Source organism: Chanos chanos, chromosome 1 (assembly GCF_902362185.1).
Source record: "Chanos chanos chromosome 1, fChaCha1.1, whole genome shotgun sequence".
In the NCBI taxonomy this organism is placed as follows: Eukaryota; Metazoa; Chordata; class Actinopteri; order Gonorynchiformes; family Chanidae; genus Chanos; species Chanos chanos.
The window spans coordinates 5,319,253-5,339,902 of NC_044495.1; the positions used below are offsets into that span (position 1 = coordinate 5,319,253).

The following is a 20,650-nucleotide window of genomic DNA, read 5'->3' on the forward strand; positions in this document are numbered from 1 at the left end:
TAGCACTGTCTGTTGGACTTGTCTCAGTCTTGGCCATTGGTCTAGTCAAATATTCTAATTGGTCTACAGTCCAGCTGCCTTTAAAAAAATATATGTTGCTTTTTCTCAAGTAACTCCTCCTTCAAAACAAAACCACGGAGCTTCTTCAGAAAACCAGCATTCAATTAATTCAAAATCCATCTACAATGGGCATTGACATTGGCCACCTCGGATGCCTGACAAAACTTCTCTCATCTCATCTGCTTGCATCCATGCTCATCATTTTCACAGAGGATATACTGTGTCTCTAGCATCAAACAAAAATTATAAATAGCTAAGTAAGTGGTCTCGAAGAGGATTTCAGTCTTGACTTTGTCCAGTGGTGTAGCCAGAAATTAATTTTCGGACTGGTCTCGGCAAAAGTGAAGGGGCACAACTTTCACTCACGGTCCATCACTAGCCAATACATTCTTTGTAACCTTTAGATATAGCATAGGTTTACTGCTGAACTAAATGACAGGTCAGACACACTTTAACCAAAAGTAGCATAAAACGTATACCCTGTCACAACAAACGCACAAAATAACTCTTATGCTGTCACAACACTTGCTGGGTTTCCATCCAACTACCAACTCAAATTAACGCTGAAACTTCGCAGCCAATCTTTTAAATCGCAAAAGAAATTTATCCGCTGGAGAGAGGTGGTTAGAAAAGGGTAAAATGGTACGAGTTGATAGAAGCAGGTTTAGTCGCATCAACAAGGGGTTTGTTGCAATTTTATCATGCATTTCCATTAAAGTTGCCCCTGGCAAGTTTTAGACCCGCAGCTGTACTCAACTCCTCCCGTGATGCGGGGAGTGTACATTTTTAATCCGCATGACACAGCTGATGGAAACGCGCACAAACATTTCCTAACTTTTTCTTAATGTGACAAATAAAACAGTAGAACACATCTTCTTTATTTCAGGAATGTTGTGATGCTATTTCATTATTATTATTATTAGTAGTAGTAGTAGTAGTATTAATAAGAATAAGAATAAGAATAATTCAAGTTTATTTAGAGCCCAATATCACTATTTATAGTCTCAAAGGGCTTTACATGTCCACAGCAAAATTAAATCAAAATGATATTATCCATAAATTATGGAAAATAGGTAACTTTTTAGTTTGGTTTTAAAGGTATGAAGAGAATTTGCCTCCCTAATTTCTGTAGGTAGACTATTCCAGAGGAAGGAAGAGCAGTAGGAAAAGGCTCAGTAACCAGTGGACTTCTTTTTAACTCTTGGAACGACTAATAGTCCAGAGTCTTGAGAGTGTAGGTTGGTGAGGCGGGTTATAGGTCATAGTTAAGTTGGATAGGTAGGCCGGCGCGAGCCCATGTAGAATTTTATGTCAATAAGAGGACCTTACAATCTGCCCCTGCTTGAATTGGGAGCTAATGAAGGGAAGCCAGGACAGGCGTAATGTGGTCAAATTTTCTTGTTCCGGTCAGTATTCTGGCAGCAACATTCTGGACCAGCTGAGGACTTTTGGTACTAGAGGCAGACCACAGTATAGGACATTGCAGTAACTGAGGCCAGACGTGACCAATGCATGTTCAATGGTTTCTTCATCAGCTATACTTAGAAAGGGCCAAATTTCAGCAATATTACAGAGGTGATAAAAGGCAGTTTTGGTTGTGTTTTTGATATGAGTGACTAGTGAGAGACTAGAGTCAAATATCACACCAAGGATTTTAGCTGTAGAGTTTTGAGAGATGATGCAGTTGTCAAAAGTTAGGATAAGATCACTAAAAAGATGCTTATGCGTAGGGGGACCAATGACCAGCATTTCAGTCTTGCCTGCGTTAAGCATGAGGAAATTTGAAGACATCCAACCCTTAATAGCACAAAGACATGCCAAAAGGTTAGCCAATTCAGAGGTTATTGTTCTTGATAGGTAAGAAAATCTGAGTATCATCAGTATAACAATGGAAGTTAATGTTGTAACTACAAATAGGAGAGGGCCAAGGACGGACCCCTGAGGAACACTTTCCAAGTGCTTTAACAATATGGTGTGATCGACCATGTCAGATGCTGCACTCAGATCAAGTAGAATAAGAATAGAGGTCGCACCAGTGTCCATGGCTAAGAAAAGTTACTCTAGTAAGCATGGTTTCAGTAGAATGGAAATGCCTGAAAACTGACTGAAACATTTCAAACACTGTTTGAGGACATATGGGCTATGACAATTTTTTCAAGTATTTTTGAAAGAAACAGGAGATTAACGATTGGCCTATAATTATTTCTGGCTTCAGGATTTGTCAAGATTTGTTTTTTTAAGTAAAGGCCTGATCACAGCCGTTTTAAAAATGGAAGCTAAAACGACCAGATTTAAGTGACATATGTAGAAGGTTAAGCATTCTTGGGCCAAGGACCGAGAAAAGCTCTATGTAAAATTTAGCAGGTAGGGGGTCAAGTAGGCAAGACTCAAGTTTAGCAGAGTGCACCAATCTAGGATAGGGTTAAACTGAGGGGTGCACACCCTGATTAATCTCAGGTGCAGTGACGGAAAGCGTGCGGGCAGGCTGATGTGATTAATTTGAATATCACCACAAATTAAGTTTATTTTTTACCAGAAAAATTCAACAAAATCGTTTGTGGTAAAAGGGCTAGATTGAGGGGAGTGATTCTGGGTAAGTTTAGATACTGTATCAAAAAGGAACCTGGGGTTATTTTTGTTAAGATTAATGATTTTGAGTAATAAGCAGATCTGGCTGTGGAGAGGGCGCATTTATAATCTACCAGGCTGTCGTGCCAGGCAAGGTGGATGACCTCCAGTTTAGTGGTCCACCATTTTTGTTCCAATCGAGTGTTTATGCCTATTTTTTATAGTTAAGGGTGCTGCCATATCTAGTGCATTCCGGAGGGTAGAATTTATACCGTCCGTTGAGTTGTTCAAAGATCTTTGCTGATCGTTGAAAGAGTTGAGAGCTGTAGGAAGCAGATCAGAGAGAGCAGCAGTAGAGGAAGCATTAATGTGATGGCAACTACGAATTTATCAATATTATCAACCAATTTAACAAACACTAATGTACTATTTTTCAGTATTAAACAATTCCATTCTAACTCTGGGGGCCTATGCATCTTTTGGGCTGGCCTAGGCCTGTCAGGCCTGTCCGTTGGCTATGCTCCTCACTCTGTCTCTCTCATTTGGACTCAGTCTTGACTTGGACTCGAACCTGTTTGGAATCGGTCTCGACTTGGTCTCGACTTGTCCTGTTTGTAGACTTGTCTTGGACTTGACAAAGGTGGTCCTCACTACAGCTCTGCTTCCTAAACACAATGACTTGACTAACAAGTCTATGAACCTGTAAAACAGTTTGGTTTTAGGCACATGTAAATGTATTTCCTGCATAGGTCGCTCTTTCCTCTGTGGACAACAGGTTCCTAAGAGATCTCTTTATCAGCTGCATTCATGTATATTAACAGACTTCCTCAACCTTTCAGTAGCACCGTTTCCATACTTCCTTGTTTAAAGATTAAAAAGAAAGCAAAAACCTCAACTCTCGCATTTCGGTTAGCTGAGCTCTGGCGTGGAGTAAAACATGTGGTTTACCTTGCTGTTGAGAAGTTTCTCTCTTTTGGGGATTTGGATGTCTTTTTCCCTGTCAGAAAAAAATCTTAGGATTACTTCTGATCCTGGAGACATCATCATTGGTGCACTTTTCCCATTGCACAATGGAGTTGAGACAGAAAACCAATACACAAAGATATGCAAGAATGAGTAAGTGCTGTAGTGTATTTTCATGTATGTTTCTACTCAGAGATGGTACTCTGACTCAGATAGCTTGTCTGCAAGTTTCAGTATTTGTTTGCTTGTTTTTCTGTGTTCGCTTTTTTTTTTTATCAGCAATTATTTGGTAATTACTTACTCTTTCATCGGATTGTGTTTTTGTTTGTTTAACAAAGGAATTTGAGAGAACTCTTTAAATCAGTCAGCACAAGTTTTTCCTAAGACATAATGTATGTTTCATTCTTTTTGGCCAGACACTGTACTAATAAGGAAAATGGAAATCAGACTCTAAAATTTGTCTGAACACTCAGTTCACCTATTTATGTGAACAGTACCGCCATTGTCACAAGAGTGTGAAAATAATTGGGCAAGTTGTAATGTATGTATAAGCTGTGTTTACTCTTCCCTATATGCAGCTTGATCAGTGAAACATTGTTGCGAATCCAGGTGATGATCTATGCAATTGAGGAGATCAATAATTCTTCACTCCTACCAAATGTGAAACTTGGATACGAAATCTATGACACTTGCCTTGATGTATCCTTTGCTTTGAGAAGTACACTGAAACTAATGGAGAAAACTGATGACAAACTGATAGGCTGTGCTGATGAAAAAGACAATATCACGTCCACAAAGAACATTAAGGCAGTGATCGGAGAGTGGTTGTCTGAGGTCTCAGTCGCTGTGGCACGTCTTCTAGCTCTAAATCTAACTCCACAGGTAAATTCAAATGAGTTGTCACCAAAATTCAACTTTTATCAAGTAAAACTTTCCTTGTATGCACTCCACCAGCGCACTAGAGAAGTAACAAGCCCATTCTGTCATTGTTTTTTCTTACAAGTTTGTGACCTGATAGAATAAACTTAATAAGATAAAATAAAACAAAAATGAAGGTTTGGAAGCACATGTTTTCAAGCATTTAGTAATGTGTTTTGGATCTTTATTTTTAGATAAGCTATGGGGCCACAAGTCAGATCCTGAGCAGGAAGGAAAAGTTCCCATCGTTCTTACGCACTACTCCGAGTGACCTGATTCAGGCCAGAGCCATTACAGAGTTGGTGAAAAGTATGAACTGGAAAGCTGTTGGCATCTTTGGTAGTGAAGATGAGTACGGGAAATACGGTTCAGAACAACTTAATGATAACTTCAGAAATGATGATGTCTGTGTGGAATTTAAAGTAGTTTTACCAGCAGACTTTGAAAAGAATAACGCAGCACTCAATACTGTTTTGGACAAGATTCAAAATTCTTACACAGAAGCCATTGTGATTTTCACTCATGAGCACAATGTGAGGAGAATCTTTGAAGGAGCCATTGAACGAGGGATCCGTAAGACATGGATAGCGAGTGATGCTTGGTCCACATCAAAGAATATAAGTAAAATGCCCAATATTCAAAAAGTTGGAAGAGTCATTGGTGTGATTATTCAAAGAAACAAAGTTCCAGGATTTGATGATTACCTCGTCCACCTCGCCTCCAAAAAGAATTTTCATAGCACCTTTTTATACGAGTACTTATCTAACTACAGCATGTGTGTTGGATTAAGCTCTCAAAATCCAAATGGCTGTTTGTCTTCTGGCTCAGTGAAGAACTGTGTTGACGCTCAATGCTTGCAGAACATGTACAAACAGGATGAATCTTATGAGCCACACAGCATCTATCTTGCTGTAAAAGTAATAGCTCAAGCTTTGAAAAACTTGCTCAAGTGCAACAACGAGACATGTGAAAACACCAACACCTTTCAAGCCTGGGAGGTAACAGAGCATAGTATCTACTCTATGCCTCTAAAAGTACACAAAGTGTTTCAAAGGTTCTGTGCAAGCGTTTGTGTGTGTATGTGTGTGTGTGTGTGGTTCCTGTGGTGTGTGTTTTGGTGGGGGGTGTCTCCTATTACTCTGAACATTTGCCATAGTACAGAAAGTGTTTGTGGTATTTGATGGCTGATGAAATTTTTTATTGTTTTGTGGTCGAACCTACAGCTACTGGAGGAGATTAAGCAAGTCAATTTATCTGTGACCAACGACAGTTACCTAACTTTCAACAAGAATGGAGACCCAACTGTTGGATATGAAATTTTTGACTGGGAAATTAATGAAAAGGGGGTCAATTTGGTGGTATTTGGAACCTATGAAAGTGATCGAATCCATCTTAACAAAATCGACAATGAAACCGATGATATGGTTGGTTTTCGTTCATTTTTCCCATAGTCATCACAAAGGACCTTTATATTTAAAAGGAAAAAAATCATTCAATATCAAAGTGAATACATTTTTTTTATCATATTGATCCATTCAGTTTGAAATTAAACAAATACATTTATGTTAAATTTTGAGTTAAATTGCTTAAACATGTCAAAAATAAACACTAGCATCACAGAGTGAAAAGTGACACATGACTGTAACTGTATATCATTCCAAGAATTTGTTTTTCTAAAGCTGGGAGTCTTTATATCAAAATACTGAAATCCCATCATGCCCAGTTAATTACTCAACATACATGGTTTTGCATGCCACTTAATGCTACTTCTAGATCTTAAATTCTTAAATTATAATTTGTAATTCATCTGCCCAGTCTCAGGACACGAAAACATTTCACTAAGACAAGATTCGTAGAAACAGAAAATAAGAACCAGCATTAAGTGAAAGCATCCACCATATTACAGTAGTAATAATTATGTGGCCATTTAATGGATCAGAGCCATCCAAGAGAAGAGAGCAAGGTTTCATCTCTTTGACAGTTCTCAAATCCTCTCCTTTAGTTAAATGAAAGAATAAACGTGTTTTTTTAATAAACAAACACACAAATGTGTAAATATTGGATCAATGTCTGTTCTAGCAACTTTAATAATTGTCATTAATATCAAAAGTTAGGACTGTAACGGACTGTATCTGACTGGTATTGCTTCATCTTCTTTCAAAGCATTCCTTTTTCATAGCATTCTCTCATCTGTCTCCAGGTAACTCCTCCAGGTAACTGTTCTAAATCTTGCAGTCCAGGATACGAACTGAAATCAAACATTGGCACTTGCTGCAAGACATGCAAACGCTGTGAAGAGGGACAGTACTCAGATGGAAGTGAGTAACCCAACCACTTCATACTAGTAATAGTGCCCCAATTTAAAATTGTTTTATGACATTTGACATATGACAACGAACCAAACTAATGATTTTCGTTTGCAGCAATGGAGTGTAAAAGTTGCAGTGACCATGAGTATTCCAACGATAACAAGACGGGGTGTGTGACCAAAACCAATAAATATCTGGAATGGAACGATCCCTTCTCGATCATCTTGGTTTCATTTGGATCCGTCGGGATAGTCCTCACTTTGATGGTTCTTGTTTTGTTTGCCGTGTACAGGACCACACCAATTGTGAAAGCCACAGGGAAATATATTTGCTTTGTCGCGCTGCTTGCTCTCTTGGGGTGTTTTTGTAGCGTTATGCTTTTTCCAGGCCTACCCTCCAATGTGTCCTGTATGGCTGGGTTGCCGCTCTTTGCTATATCTTTCACGATCTGTGTATCCTGTGTTCTGGCCAACCTGCTTCAGATCTTTGCTGGTTTTGCCTTCAAACTGAATTTTGGGAACTGGATTAAGCGTCTCAACAAACCCGCTGCGGTGGTAATGGCTTGCTCGAGTGTGCAGATAGTCTTGTGCATACTGTGGCTAACGCTTTACCCCCCTCAACAGCATGAAAACAATGGACATGAACGTGAAATCCTGATCGAATGTGACGTAGTGTCTGTCGGTTTCTTTATAGGCACTTTAGCGTACATTGCCTTTCTTGCCGCTCTCTCTTTTCTTTTTGCATTCAAGGGAAAACAGTTACCCGATCTTTATAAAAACGCCAGCTTTATCACTATTAGCATGCTCATCTACCTGGTGGTATGGATGATTTTCATACCGGTTTATGTAAATATGTCTGGCGAGTATAAAAGAGCAATTGAGGCAACAGCCATTTTAATAACTAGTTACAGTCTCCTCGCTTGTTACTTTGGGCCTAAATGTTACATCATTCTGTGGAAAAGTCAGCTGAATGAGGAGAGTGCTATTATAGAATACGTCCGTCAACATTATAATAATAAAAGAGTGAGCACTGTGACGTCTTAAAAGCGGGCTCCTTAAACCTTGTACAAACATGATGCGTGTGATCGTTAGCTGCATGGATGAGATGCTGCACTCATACATTTGCTTGTCCCTGCTTAACAGCTCTGCCATTCATAAGCGAGAACGGGTATCGCGGCAAGCAAGAGGGCCTATGTTATTTCACTTTTAGCCTCAACTAGCCTGTGTCTTTTCAAACAGCAACTCTCTCACTGTGCATAACCTCTTCTACGTTTCATGAGTTCTTTTGGTCACTGACTTACTGACTCTCTGCAAGTAATGGTCTAATTTACCTGTGATAAGCATGAGGGGAACAAAGACTCTTAGAGAAGTTGCATAACAGGAAACAGGGAGACATTCAGGTTTATGTAAAAGTGTATTGTACCTTGATTCTTTAGGATAATGCTGATTGATGTTTCTTAAATCCAGCCCTGCTGGGGAATGGTCCACCTGATTTTCTTAGCAAATAATCTGGTCTTTGATGGGAGCATTGAATATATGCACCTGTTTCTTTTGGCAAAACAATTAAAAAGAAGAAAAAGAAAAAAAGAAAAGGTCAGGCCAGAAAGAACCAGGTCTTGGTTGTTTGATACGTGAACCTGATGGACGTCTGCCACCCAGGACTGGAGTCGGGGAACTCCATTGCGTATTGTAATTTTAATACTGTAAAATGTTCAGCCTGTAAAATAAATTACTGAAAATATTTGATCACTGTATTATTTAATGGGATTTTGGAGGGGGCAATAGCCTTGTTTGGTTTCTGCAAACTGTCTGGGTTTAAAAGTGTTCATCTTAGTCATGACAAAGTCATGCACCAGTTGAGCTTGTCAGAAAAGCATAATTGAGACTTCTTCAGAGATCCTACGTGTGGTTATCGCAACTAATAGCTGTCATATTTGTGGACAAAATTGCGAGGATTACTTAACCAACATAACTCCCACCTAGCTCCAAGCAGCTAACTAAGCACCCCCCCCCCCCCCCCCCCCCCCCCCCCCCCCCCCCCCCCCGATTTCAAAGCACATTACATGGGGAACAAAACATATGAACAGGTGGATCACACTTACATGAAGAACATAAACATGAATAATATGTAGAGTAACCTTTGGAAGTGTTTTGTACTGACACAATGGGAGTCTCTGCTTCACCAGACTGCCATTTATATTCAGAAATATTATACATCTTTTTTAATGCATTTATTCAGAGGCGTGGCATAACGCAGGTAGTGCACTGAGCCGCTTGAATTATAGCACTGAAGCAAAAAGTAAAACCACACAAAACTGCCTGATCTCATGGGATATACATACCTCTGACCATCATTTTTTGCAGGGTCACAAACAGGTACTGTTGGGTACATTTTGCTGCAGTTAGCTGCCGGAGTTCAATACTTTCGGTAAGGTACAGTAGAGAACAGTATCAACTGCAGAGGTGGTCAGTGTGGTGCTTTAAGAAGGAATATACAAAAACATTGTACATGAGTGGAACGGTGTACAACTGGCTCTGAGTGTGTGTGTGTGTGTGTATGTTGGGGTGACATGTAAAGACCAGTCACTGGGTGTTGAGGAGTCTGATGGCTTAGGGGAAGAGACTGTTATACAGTCTGTCTGCGAGGGCCTGAGCGCTATGGTACCTCATGCCAGACGAAAGGAGGGCAATGAGTTTATGTGTGGGGTGCATTGGGTCATTCACAATGCTGGTGGCTTCGTGGATGCAGCGTGTGGTATAAATGTTTGTGATAGAGGGGAGAGAGACTCTGATGATCTTCTCAGCTGTCTTCACTATCCGCTGCAGGACTTTGCAGTCAGAGACGGTGAAATTTCCAAACCATGTAGTGATGGAGCTGCTCAGGATGCTCTCAACAGTCCCTTTGTAAAATGTGGTGAGGATAGGGGGTGGTAGATGGGCTTTTCTCAGCCTCCACAGAAACTAGAGACACTGTTGAGTTTTCTTGGCTATGAAGCTGGTGTTGAGGGTCCAGGTGAGGTTCTCTGCCAGGTGAACACCAAGGAATTTGGTGCTCTTGGCAATCTCCACAGATGAGCCATTGATGTCCAGCAGAGAGTAGTCACTCCGTGCTCTCCTGAAGTCAACAACCATCTCTTTTGTTTCGTCCACGTTCAGAGACAGGCTGTTGGCTCTGCACCAGTCCATTAGCCGCTGCACCTCCTCTCTATGTGCTGACTTGTCGTTCTCGCTGATGAGACCTACCATGGTCGTGTCATCGGTGAACTTGATGATGTGATTCAAGTTGTGAGTCAGCAGAGTAAACAGCAGTGGACTGAACACACATCCCTGGGGGGCCCCGGTGCTCAGTGTGGTGGTATTGGAGATGCTGTTCCCGATCCGGACTGATTAAGGTCTTCCAGTTAGGAAGTTCAAGATCCAGTTGCAGAGGGAGGTGTTCATGCCCAGCAGGCTCAGCTTTCTAATCAGGTGCTGAGGGATGATTGTGTTGAATGCTGAGCTGAAGTTTACGAACAGCATTCAAACATACGTGTCCTTTTTGTCCAGGTGGGTGAGGGCCAGATGGAGGGTAGTGGTGATGGCGTCGTCTGTTGAGCGGTTGGTGCGATATGCGAACTGCAGGGGGTCCAGTGAGGGGGGCAGTAGGGTGTTGATGTGCCTCATGACGAGCCTCTCAAAGCACTTCATGATGATAGGCTGCAAGTGCAACAGGGCGGAAGTCGTTGAGGCAAGACACTGAAGACTTCCTTGGCACGGGGACGATGGTGGTGGCCTTGAAGCAGGTAGGAACGACAGCGCTGCTCAGGGACATGTTGAAGATGTCAGTGAGAACGTGCGCCAGCTGGTCTGTACATCCCTTGAGCACTCTGCTGGTCCAGCAGCCTTCCATGGGTTAACTCTGCGTAGCTTCTCACATCAGCCGTGGATAGACACGGTACTTGGTCTTTGGGAGGAGGGTTGGGCTTCCTTTCTGCCATGTCATTCTGAGCCTCAAACCGAGCGTAGAAGCTGTTCAGTGCATTTTGAAGGGAGGCATCACTGTCACTGGCAGTTGACGTTGTCCCGTAATTCATGATGGCTCAGATACGCTGCCACATGCACTGTGAGTGCCTGCTGTCCTGAAAGTGGCTATGGATTCTTTAGGTGTGTGCGCATTTTGCCTCTCTGATGGCCTGGGACAGTTTGGCCCTTGCTGTTTTGGGGCCGCCTTGTCTCCTGCTCTGAAGGCGGAGTCTTGGGTTCTCAGCATGGCACGCACCTTCGCAGTCATCCACGGCTTCTGGTTAGGGCGTGTAGTGATGGTCTTGGAGACAGTGACATCATTGATGCACTTGCTGATGTAGCTGGTCACTGATGCTGTGTATTCCTCCAAGTTGGTGGAGTCACCATCGGTTGCAGCCTCCCTGAACATGTGCGAGTCAGTGTGTTCAAAACAGTCCTGAAGAGCAGGGATGGCTCCTGCTGGCCAGGCTTTCACCTGCTTCAGAGCCAGTCTGGAGCATCTGACGAGCAGTTTGTATGCCGGGATTAGCATAATAGAGATGTGGTCTGAGTAGCCAATGTGGGGGCAGGGCTGACTTGAGATTCGCATGGTTGAAATCTCCAGTGACAATAAGCAGTCCATCAGGATGTGCGTTCTGCAGTTCACCAATAGGCCCATGCAGTTCACAGAGCATCTCCATAGCAAGGATAAGGTATATTTGTGTTTGTGATATACATCAGAATGAACAGTATATATATATATATATATGTGTGTGTGTGTTTGTGTGTGTGTGTGTGTGTGTGTGTGTATATATATATATATATATATGTGTGTGTGTGTGTGTGTGTATATATATATATATATATATGTATGTATGTATGTATATATACACACACACACACACACACACACACACATATATATATACAGGTCATTGTGTATAGTGTTCCAGTGTGTAAGCTCTCTGACACATGAATTGTAGGTAAGTACAGTGATACAGACTCAGAGTACAACAGAGAGTAGAATGTGAGAAGTTCTGAGGCCTGTTTACATCTTCTTGTCTCGTCAAGTATTTCCATATTTAAATATGCAATGAAAAGTCAGTTGTCGTTGCCAGCTCTCTAAAGATCATTGCACACTCATGTGTCAATACTAGCAGCCGATCATGCAAAATCTTGTGATCCCATGATTGTGACTGTGTGTTAATTTCACATGTTTTTCTCTTCTATTTAATTTGTGTGAATTTAAAGAACACTTAACGGTGGAATATCAATTAGCTTTAGAGGGCAAGAAAGCCAAATCACCTTAAATCAAGTTGTTTTTCAGTACAGTAAGGTGCAGTTTAGTTCCTCAACACAATGACTTTGCAGACAAGTCCATGAGCCTGTAGAACAGTTTGGTTTTATGCACATGTAAATGTATTTCACGCATAGGGCGCTCTTTCCTTTGTGGACAACAGGTTCCAAAGAAGTCTCTTTATCAGCTGCATACATGCATATTCACAGACTTCCTCAACCTTTCAGTAGCACTGTTTCCATACTTCCTAGTTAAAAGATTAAAAAAAAGAAAAAACAAACCTCAAACTCAACTCATCACACTTCAGTTTGCTGAGCTCTGGCGTGGGGTAAAACATGTGGTTTACCTTGCTGTTGAGAAGTTTCTCTCTTTTGGGGATTTGGATGTCTTTTTCCCTGTCAGAAAAAAATCTTAGGATTGCTTCTGATCCTGGAGACATCATCATTGGTGCACTTTTCCCATTGCACAATGGAGTTGAAGAGACAGAAAACCAATACACAAAGATATGCAAGAATGAGTAAGTGCTATCTATAGTGTGTTTTCATGTATGTTTCTACTCAGAGATGATACTCTGACTCAGATAGCTTGTCTGCATGTTTCAGTAATTGTCAGCTTGTTTTTCTTTGTTCGCTTTTTTTCATCAGCAATTTTTTGGTAATTACTTACTCTTTTATAGGATTGTGTTTTTGTTTGTTTAACAAAGGAATTTGAGAGAACTCTTTAAAATCAGTCAGCACAAATATTTCCTAAGACAATGTATGATCTATTCTTTTTGGCCAGACACTGTACTAATAAGGAAAGTGGAAATCAGACTCTAAAATTTGTCTGAACACTCAGTTCACCTATTTATGTGAACAGTACCTCCATTGTCACAAGAGTGTGAAGATAATTTGGCAAGTCGCAATGTATGTATAAGCTGTGTTTACTCTTCCCTATATGCAGCTTGATGAATGAAACATTGTTGCGAATCCAGGTGATGATCTATGCAATTGAGGAGATCAATAATTCTTCACTCCTACCAAATGTGAAACTTGGATACGAAATCTATGACACTTGCCTTGATGTATCCTTTGCTTTGAGAAGTACACTGAAACTAATGGAGAAAACTGATGACAAACTGATAGGCTGTGCTGATGAGAAAGACAATATCACATCCACAAAGAACATTAAGGCAGTGATCGGAGAGTGGTTGTCTGAAATCTCAATCGCTGTGGCACGTCTTCTAGCTCTAAATCTAACTCCACAGGTAAATTCAAATGAGTTGTCACCAAAATTCAACTTTTATCAAGTAAAACTTTCCTTGTATGCACTCCAGTGCACTAGAGAGGTAACAAGCCCATTCTGTCATTGTTTTTTCTTACAAGTTTGTACCCTTGATAGAAAAAACTTAATAAGATAAAATAAAACAAAAATGAAGGTTTGGAAGCACATGTTTTCAAGCATTTAGTAATGTGTTTTGGATCTTTATTTTTAGATAAGCTATGCGGCCACAAGTCAGATACTGAGCAGGAAGGAAAAGTTCCCATCATTCTTACGCACTACTCCGAGTGACCTGATTCAGGCCAGAGCCATTACAGAGTTGGTGAAAAGTATGAATTGGACAGCTGTTGGCATCTTTGGGAGCGAAGATGACTACGGGAAATACGGTTCAGAACAACTTAATGATAACTTCAAAAATGATGATGTCTGTGTGGAATTTAAAATAGTTTTGCCTGCAGACTTTGAAAAGAATAACGCAACACTCAGTACTGTTTTGGACAAGATTCAAAATTCTTACACAGAGGCCATTGTGATTTTCACTCATGAGCACAATGTGAGGAGAATCTTTGAAGGAGCCATTAAACGAGGGATCCGTAAGACATGGATAGCGAGTGATGCTTGGTCCACATCAAAGAATATAAGTAAAATGCCCAATATTCAAAAAGTTGGAAGAGTCATTGGTGTGATTATTGAAAGAAACAAAGTGCCAGGATTTGATGATTACCTCGTCCACCTCGCCTCCAAAAAGAATTTTAATAGCACCTTTTTATACGAGTACTTAACTAACTACAGCATGTGTGTTGGATTAAGCTCTCAAAATCCAAATGGCTGTTTGTCTTCTGGCTCAGTGAAGAACTGTGTTGACGCTCAATGCTTGCAGAACATGTACAAACAGGATGAATCTTATGAGCCACACAGCATCTATCTTGCTGTAAAAGTAATAGCTCAAGCTTTGAAAAACTTGCTCAAGTGCAACAACGAGACATGTGAAAACACCAACACCTTTCAAGCCTGGGAGGTAACAGAGCATAGTATCTACTGTATACCTCTAAAAGTACACAAAGTGTTTCAAAGGTTCTGTCCAAGCATTTGTGTGTTTATGTGTGTGTGTGTGGTTCCTGTGGTGTGTGTTTTGGTGGGGGGTGTCTCCTATTACTCTGAACATTTGCCATAGTACAGAAAGTGTTTGTGGTATTTGATGGCTGATGAAAATTTTTATTGTTTTGTGGTCGAACCTACAGCTACTGGAGGAGATTAAGCAAGTCAATATATCTGTGACCAATGACAGTTACCTAACTTTCAACAAGAATGGAGACCCAACTGTTGGATATGACATTTTTGACTGGGAAATTAATGAAAAGGGGGTCAATTTGGTGGTATTTGGAACCTATGAAAGTGATCGAATCCATCTTAACAAAATCGACAATGAAACCGATGATATGGTTGGTTTTCGTTCATTTTTCCCATAGTCATCACAAAGGACCTTTATATTTAAAAGGAAAAAAAAACAATCAATATCAAATTCAGTATTTTTTTTTAACATATTGACCCATTCAGTTTGAAATTAAACAAATACATTTATGTTAAATTGCTTAAATATGGCAAAAGTAAACACTAGCATCACAGAGTGAAAAGTGGCACATCACCATAACTGTATATCATTCCAAGAATTTGTTTTTCTAAAGCTGGGAGTCTTTATATCAAAATACTGAAATCCCATCATGCCCAGTTAATTACTCAACACACATGGTTTTGCATGCCACTTAATGCTACTGCTAGACCTTAAATTCTTAAATTATAATTTGTAATTCATCTGCCCAGTCTCAGGACACTAAAACATTTCACTAGGATTCTTAGAAACAGAAAGTAAGAACCAACATTAAGTGAAAGCATCCACCATATTACAGTAGTAATAATTATGTGGCCATTTAATGGATCAGAGTCATCCAAGAGAAGAGAGCAAGGTTTCATCTCTTTGACAGTTCTCAAATCCTCTCCTTTTGTTAAATGAAAGAATAAACGTGTTTTTTTAATAAACAAACACACAAATGTGTAAATATTGGATCAATGTATGTTCTAGCAACTTTAATAATTGTCATTAATATCAAAAGTTAAGGCTGTAACAGACTTTATCTGACTGGTATTGCTTCATCCTCTTTCAAAACATTCCTTTTTCATTGCTCTCTCTCATCTGTCTCCAGGTAACTCCTCCAGGTAACTGTTCTAAATCTTGCAGTCCAGGATATGAACTGAAATCAAACATTGGCACTTGCTGCAAGACATGCAAGCGCTGTGAAGAGGGACAATATTCAGATGGAAGTGAGTAACCCAACCACTTCATACTAGTAATAGTGCCCCAATTTAAAATTTTTTATGACATTTGACATATGACAACGAACCAAACTAATGATTTTCATTTGCAGCAATGGAGTGTAAAAGTTGCGGTGACCATGAGTATTCCAACGATAACAAGACGGGGTGTGTGACCAAAACCAATAAATATCTGGAATGGAACGATCCCTTCTCGATCATCTTGGTTTCATTTGGATCCATCGGGATAGTCCTCACTTTGATGGTTCTTGTTTTGTTTGCCGTGTACAGGACCACACCAATTGTGAAAGCCACAGGGAAATATATTTGCTTTGTCGCGCTGCTTGCTCTCTTGGGGTGTTTTTGTAGCGTTATGCTTTTTCCAGGCCTACCCTCCAATGTGTCCTGTATGGCTGGGTTGCCGCTCTTTGCTATATCTTTCACGATCTGTGTATCCTGTGTTCTGGCCAACCTGCTTCAGATCTTTGCTGGTTTTGCCTTCAAACTGAATTTTGGGAACTGGATTAAGCGTCTCAACAAACCCGCTGCGGTGGTAATGGCTTGCTCGAGTGTGCAGATAGTCTTGTGCATACTGTGGCTAACACTTTACCCCCCTCAACAGCGTGAAAACAACAGACATGTACGTGAAATCCTGATCGAATGTCACGTAGTGTCTGTCGGTTTCTTTATAGGCACTTTAGCGTACATTGCCTTTCTTGCCGCTCTCTGTTTTCTTTTTGCATTCAAGGGAAAACAGTTACCAGATCTTTATAAAAACGCCAGCTTTATCACTATTAGCATGCTCATCTACCTGGTGGTATGGATGATTTTCATACCGGTTTATGTAAATATGTCTGGAGTGTATAAAAGAGCAATAGAGGCAACCGCCATTTTAATGTCTAGTTACAGTCTCCTTACTTGTTACTTTGGGCCTAAATGTTACATCATTCTGTGGAAAAGTCAGCTGAATGAGGAGAAAGCTATTACAGAACATGTCCGTCAACATTATAATAATAAAAGAGTGAGCACTGTGACGTCTTAAAAGCGGGCTCCTTACATCTTGTTCAAATCTGATGCGTGTGATCATTAGCTGCATGGATGAGATGCTGCACCCATACCTTTGCTTGTCCCTGCTTACAAGTTCTGCTGTTCATAATTAAGAGAGAGTATGGCAGCAAGCAAGAGGGCCTATGTTATTTCACTTTTAGCCTCAACTAGCCTATGTCTTTTCAAACAGCGACTCTCTCACTGTAAATAACCTCTTCTACATTTCATGAGTTCTTTTGGTCACTGACTTACTGACTTTCTGCAAGCAATGGTCTAATTTACCTGTGATAAGCATGAAGTGAACAGAGACTCTTAGAGAAGTTGCATAACAGGAAACAGGGAAACATTCAGGTCATTTAAAAGTGTATTGTACTTTGAGTCTTTAGGTTAATGTTTATCGACGTTCCTTAAATCCAGCGCTGGAAGGCAATGGTCCACTTGATTTTCTTAGTGAATAATCTGGTCTTTGATGGGAGCATTGAATACATGCACCTGTTTCTTTTGGCAAAAACCCTTTTTTTAAAAAAGGAAATGGTCAGACCAAAAAGCACCAGGTCTTGGTTTGATATGTGAACCCGATGGATGTCTGTCACACGGAACTGGAGTCAGGGAACTCCATATTGTAATTTTAATACTGTAAAAATGTTCAGTCTGTAAAATAAATGATTGAAAATATTTGATCACTGTATTCATCTAATTGGATTTTGGAAGGGGTAACAGCCTTGTTTGGTTTCTGCTTACTGTATGGGTTTAAAAGTGTTCGTCTTGTTTATGACAAAGTCATGCACCAGTTGAGCTTGTTAGAAAAGCATAATTTAGACTTCTTCAGAGATCATTCATGTTGTTATCGCAACTAATAGCTGTCATATTTGTGGACAAAATTGCAAGGATAGCTGTTATGACGTTGAGTCACAAGAGTGTTCTATTGTGATTTTTGTGACGTTCTCCCCCTGCCTGAGGGTGGTGCTAGTGTGTGTCTGGTGTGTTTCTTCTAATATATTGATTTGGAGGTGGCGGCTGGCTATTGGACCGGAGACTTACACACCTTTAAAATGACGCCTGTCCAATACCGGCTCACTCCGTCTTTTTCCTGGCTCCCAAACCAACCGTGCTGTGTTGTCCTGCCAAGCAATTGCTGTGTTATGAATTGGACCATTAATGTATGTATTATAAATAGTTTTGAGAGAGGGCAGTCTTAGTGGTTGTAGGGGTGAGAAGCCTTTTTCATTGATAACTCTTTCTCTTGTTTTTACTTTAGGGAGGTAGGAAAGCTGCCTGTATTTTCTTTTGTCTTCTTTTGTTGGAAATAGGTTATTTAGCAGTTAATATTATAGATTGTTTTGTTTATTGTTTTGGCTGTGCTCACCCCGATGCCTACACCACCACCTTTTGTAAAATAAATCAATTTTATTTGGACTGTATCCGCTGTGGCACGGATCATCCTTGGGAGTGGGAAAAGAGGGGAGTCGCTTTATGCTATGCGCACTTTTCCCCTAGGCCGGGCATAACACAGCTTAACCCACATACCTTGCACCTAGTGTTACGTCCCAGATGGTGAGTTGGGTCTAGGGGTATGAGCAGGGACGTAGCATAAAGGAAACCCACCACCAGTGTCGGATTGGGACGGTGCGAGGGGAAAAAACACACGGACACGGGAGCAATGTACAACAAAAAAGGTGCAGTGTATTAAAGATATTTACAAAGTGCCAAAAGAATATTTACAAGAATATATATATATACAGAAATATTTACACCTGAACGCGGAGAGGGGAGAGAACTACAGACGGTGCCAAAGGAATGAACGAAATATAACAGAAACCACCCTAACTGCCTACGGAAACACACACGTAACTACGAGAAACTAAAAAGGTGGCAGAGCCAAAATAAACCTAACTACGCTCACTGCCTACAAAACAAAACATACAATAGTGGCACCCGCCTCTAACCTAACCCCTATACACAGTTAACTCCTAGCGCGGGGATCCCCTTCTTACCTATTCTTCTCCCCGCGCCAATCGAAAGCAACCAAAACCAATCCGTAATCCAAATCCGTAGTCAATAATAACAAAAGTCAAACACGATATACAGCGAGTAATTAGAACATAATAGAGCACAAGCGAACGCAAAACGAGACCGAAATCTACCACAGCTAACAACTGGCATCTTTAAATTTCCGCGCCCCATCTCCGGTTGGCCATCCGACGAGGGGTGCTCCGTCTTTGGTTGGCTGGCTGGGAACACGGAGGTGGGACGCAACACCAGGCCAGGTGGGGAGTGGCAGCTGTTCGCGCCACCGCTGGATCCCTGCGTCAGGTGACAGGCGAGAGGAGCGAGAGAGAAAAACAAAACACAGGACGCAGCAAGACGCAAACACACACACAAACGCGCCGCACGTAACACTAGCTTCAAGCAGCTGGCTAATTACCATTTAGCTCCAAGCGATTTAATTTTTTCTGACCTTTTGTTCTTTCAAGGAGTCTGAATCTCAGTATAAATAAAGATGTGACCAAGCTAATTTGGGCATGGTAACTCAAACTGCCCAGCTATGTCATCTAGGGACTTGCCTCACTGAGAGTTTAATGCAGGCTGTGGTGCCCACACCGGTGAATTGTACAAAGAGGCAGAGACATGATCAAGTTCAAGCTGTGAACTTTACTTTATTAAATGCTGTACTACACATAGAAAATGGCGGTTAGACCGGACATGGAAAGAACTGTTAATTCCCGAATAATGGAAGTACAAATTCTTTAAATAACTTCTGTATCAAGATTAATGTAATCATACAAAATAGGAAATTGATAAAATGGTCAGGGAGAAAGATATGCACGCCCAAAGGATAGGGGGAGAGTGAGTGAGGATTGGTTCCAGGGCTTTCCGCAGATACCAAAATCCGTGGATGCTTATGTCCTTTATATAATACAGTGTAACATTTGCACATAACCTACGCACATCCTCCCAAATACTTTAAATCATCTGTAAATTACTTACAATACCTAATACAGTGTAAATGCTGTAAATGGTTGTTATACTATATTATTTTGGGAATAATGACATGAAAAAAACTCTGTACATGTTCAGTACAGACGCAACCATTTTCTTTTTTTCAACACTTACAGATTGCTTTCATTTAATGACCAAAAAGAGAAATACATAGAATAAAACACAGAGTATTTAAAATACAAGAATATACATAAGATATAATTATAGATAGAGAAAATATAAATGTTTTAAATCACAAGTTGCGAACGAGATGCAAGGCGAACAATGCTCAAACAACGAGTGCTGGATAGAGACTCTGAAATAAATGTTTCCCTCGTGATCCCACCCTTTTTAGGCCCAGATGGGCATTTCAGTCCACAAGAGGCAAGACAGACACAAGCAATAGCCACACAGGTATGGATCAAGGAACTTGACCTAAAGACGGCAGAGAAGGCCGCGCAGCTGGCGGAAGAGAAGAGGCAGCGGAAGTACCTTCTTCAACTGGGAGCAAGAAGCCGCCAAACATAAGCCTGGAAGGGGTGAAGGGGGTCCAGGTCTTGGCTTTAGTAGAACATACATCAGCAGTAGACCTCATTCCAAGGCACCCACAAACTAAACCAGCCCACCTGATAGGGCAAGCAAGCAGGAGGTGAGATGTTTTTTACTGTGGAGAGTTTGGCCATACCAAGCCTTTCTGCCAAATGCGAAAGAAAAAGAAGTCCCTTGTACGCTGTGTGCCTAGGCCAGCTCAGGCAGTCACTGTAAAACAGGGTGGTTGTATCAGTTAAGGTTAATGGTTAGCAGGAGAGCATTTTACTTGATACATGGAGTTCTCAGACCCTTGTGCATGAAAGCCTTGTACCCAGGGAGGAGTGGAGTGAATCCAGGGTGAGAGTTTGCTGTGTTCATAGGGATGAGAGAGCTTATCCTACCACTGGAGTCTGCCTTACAGTAGATGG

At 40.9% G+C, this 20,650-nt stretch overlaps 2 protein-coding genes across 2 annotated transcripts; both read left to right on the plus strand.

Annotated features, from left to right (window-relative positions):
• Window positions 1–4,203: 4,203 nt before the first annotated feature.
• Window positions 4,204–7,861, plus strand: LOC115822387 (G-protein coupled receptor family C group 6 member A-like). Its single transcript, XM_030786214.1, has 5 exons — window positions 4,204–4,473; window positions 4,704–5,507; window positions 5,715–5,933; window positions 6,710–6,827; window positions 6,933–7,861. The coding sequence occupies exons 1-5, from the start codon at window positions 4,204–4,206 to the stop codon at window positions 7,859–7,861; spliced, it is 2,340 nt and encodes a 779-aa protein (XP_030642074.1).
• A 5,180-nt stretch (window positions 7,862–13,041) lies between these two features.
• LOC115822521 (G-protein coupled receptor family C group 6 member A-like) lies at window positions 13,042–16,707 on the plus strand. Its single transcript, XM_030786414.1, has 5 exons — window positions 13,042–13,341; window positions 13,570–14,373; window positions 14,597–14,797; window positions 15,557–15,569; window positions 15,779–16,707. Exons 1-5 carry the CDS (start codon window positions 13,042–13,044, stop codon window positions 16,705–16,707), a joined length of 2,247 nt encoding a protein of 748 aa, XP_030642274.1.
• The last annotated feature ends 3,943 nt before the right edge of the window (window positions 16,708–20,650 follow it).